General features: G+C 44.8%; 1 protein-coding gene across 1 annotated transcript; it reads left to right on the top strand.

The window, feature by feature from the left end:
• The first annotated feature begins 1,152 nt into the window (after positions 1-1,152).
• Positions 1,153-2,088, top strand: LOC129548544 (olfactory receptor 10G4-like). Its single transcript, XM_055415057.2, has one exon. It carries the CDS (start codon positions 1,153-1,155, stop codon positions 2,086-2,088), a length of 936 nt encoding a protein of 311 aa, XP_055271032.2.

The raw sequence follows: 2,088 nt of genomic DNA, 5'->3' as shown, positions 1-2,088 counted from the left end.
CGTCCTTTTCTTTTGTTCTTTCTTGTTACATGTAGTAGGTTTTACATAAGAATCATAAGCTTCATAGAGTTAGTTGTCTTCTCTTTTGAGGTCATTTCCTGGATTTATGAGTATAAGGAATGGAATATTGGAGGAGCATATCATCTATAACAAAGCTGATAAGAGATAATACTATATTTAGATGCTTAGGATAGAAATATGTATGTGAGAAGCCAGCCGCTTCCCAGTGGATTGTGGTTGGGAGAACACATATGAAGTTTATATTTTCAGAGTTTCATAAATGACTGCGTAAAAGAATACAAGTTTGAAGCTAGCAGTCCTGTGACAGTTGGTATTTTGTGGATCACATGAGAGGTTGTCGATTCTGCATGAAGTTTATAGTTTCTTAAGCTTCTCTGAGATTGCTTCCTACATAAACGATTAGTGGTAGTTAGTGGGACACCAGTATCAATACCAGTGATGAAATTTGCCTCAAAATTGTAGCTTTGAAACTGAGACGTCTTTATAGCACAACAAGAATTTATCTTCTCCCTCTACTCCCTCTCTGTCTCTGTCTCTCTCACTGCCCCCATATAGCTATACCTACACACTTAAGAGAAAACAACAGGGCAACAGCTCCATATAATTTGGTATCGTTTACTGAATACCTATGAATGTCATTACTTTACTAAGTAGTTGCCATTTATTATCTTACTTCACACTGACATTGTCACTGAGGCAGGTGATCCTGAACTTCAGATGAGATGAGAGACCAACCTGAAACTGACTTCAACACTGTGAGACCTGGAGCGTACAACAAGCTAACATGAACCAGAGAAAGTATAAAATAGAAAATTTGGCTTGTTTAATGGTGCTGTTAGTATTCATGATATATCAATAGAAATTTGTGTGGTTTTCTCCCTTTTTCACATCTATCTGTGTGTGCCTGTGTGTATGATGTGTGTGTGTGTGTTTGTGTGTGACAGAGAGGGAGTGAGAGGGATATAAGACAGAGAAGATGAAATCATTCTATGTCTCTTTTCAAGGGAGGTTTATGTAAGCAAAGTTGAGCATGGCTCTAGAATTACCTACCTTGTATAATGCAGTTCTCGGTTCTCAATAAAATGTTGGGTGCTCTTGATGTTCCCAGAGAGAGACCAAAAGCATGGAGAAATGACAAACATGAGCCTAGTGACAACGTTCATCCTCTTGGGCCTTCCCCATTCGCCAGAGCTGGACACGCTCCTCTTTGGGATCTTCCTGGTGATCTATGTCCTCACTGTGGTGGGGAACCTTCTCATCCTGCTGGTGATCGCAGTGGATCCCCACCTGCACACCCCCATGTACTTCTTCCTGAGCAACCTGTCCTTCATTGACATGTGGTTCTCCACGGTCACTGTGCCCAAAATGCTGATGACCGTGGTGTCCCCAGAAGGCAGTTCTGTCTCCTTTCCCAGCTGTGTGGCCCAGCTGTACTTCTTCCACTTCCTGGGCAGCACCGAGTGCTTCCTCTACACCGTCATGTCCTATGACCGTTTCCTGGCCATCAGGTACCCGCTCAGCTATGCCAGCATGATGAGTGGGAGGATGTGTGCTCTCCTAGCCACAACCACGTGGCTCAGCGGTTCTCTGCACTCTGCTGTCCACACCACACTGACATTCCGTTTGCCCTTCTGTGGCCCCAACCAGATCCAGCATTACTTCTGTGATGCACCGCCCATCCTCAAACTGACCTGTGCAGACACCTCTGCCAATGAGTTGGTGATCTTTGTCAGCATTGGGGTGGTGGCCTCAGGCTGCTTTCTCCTGATAGTGCTGTCCTACGTATCCATTGTCCATTCCATCCTGAAGATCCGCACCTCAGCGGGGAGATGGAGAGCCTTCCAGACCTGTGCCTCCCACTGCACTGTGGTCCTTTGTTTCTTTGGCCCTGGTGTTTTCATTTACCTGAGACCAGGCTCCAAGGAGGCTATGGACAGGATTGTGGCTGTTTTCTACACTGTGCTGACGCCCCTTCTGAACCCTGTGGTCTACACCCTAAGGAATAAGGAAGTGAAGAAAGCTCTGTTGAAGCTTAAAGACAAAGTAGTGTATTCTCACAGCAAATAA

The sequence above is a fragment of the Moschus berezovskii genome, chromosome 25 (genome assembly GCF_049115385.1).
Source record: "Moschus berezovskii isolate FMDL1 chromosome 25, NW_MosBer_1.0, whole genome shotgun sequence".
NCBI classification, from domain to species: Eukaryota; Metazoa; Chordata; class Mammalia; order Artiodactyla; family Moschidae; genus Moschus; species Moschus berezovskii.
The sequence above is the reverse complement of the archived record's forward strand: the minus strand, read 5'-3'. Positions and strand labels throughout refer to the sequence as shown.

Coding starts and splice junctions, on each gene's coding strand:
- LOC129548544 (XM_055415057.2), top strand. CDS start 1,153: ATGACAAACATGAGCCTAGTGACAACGTTCATCCTCTTGGGCCTTCCC.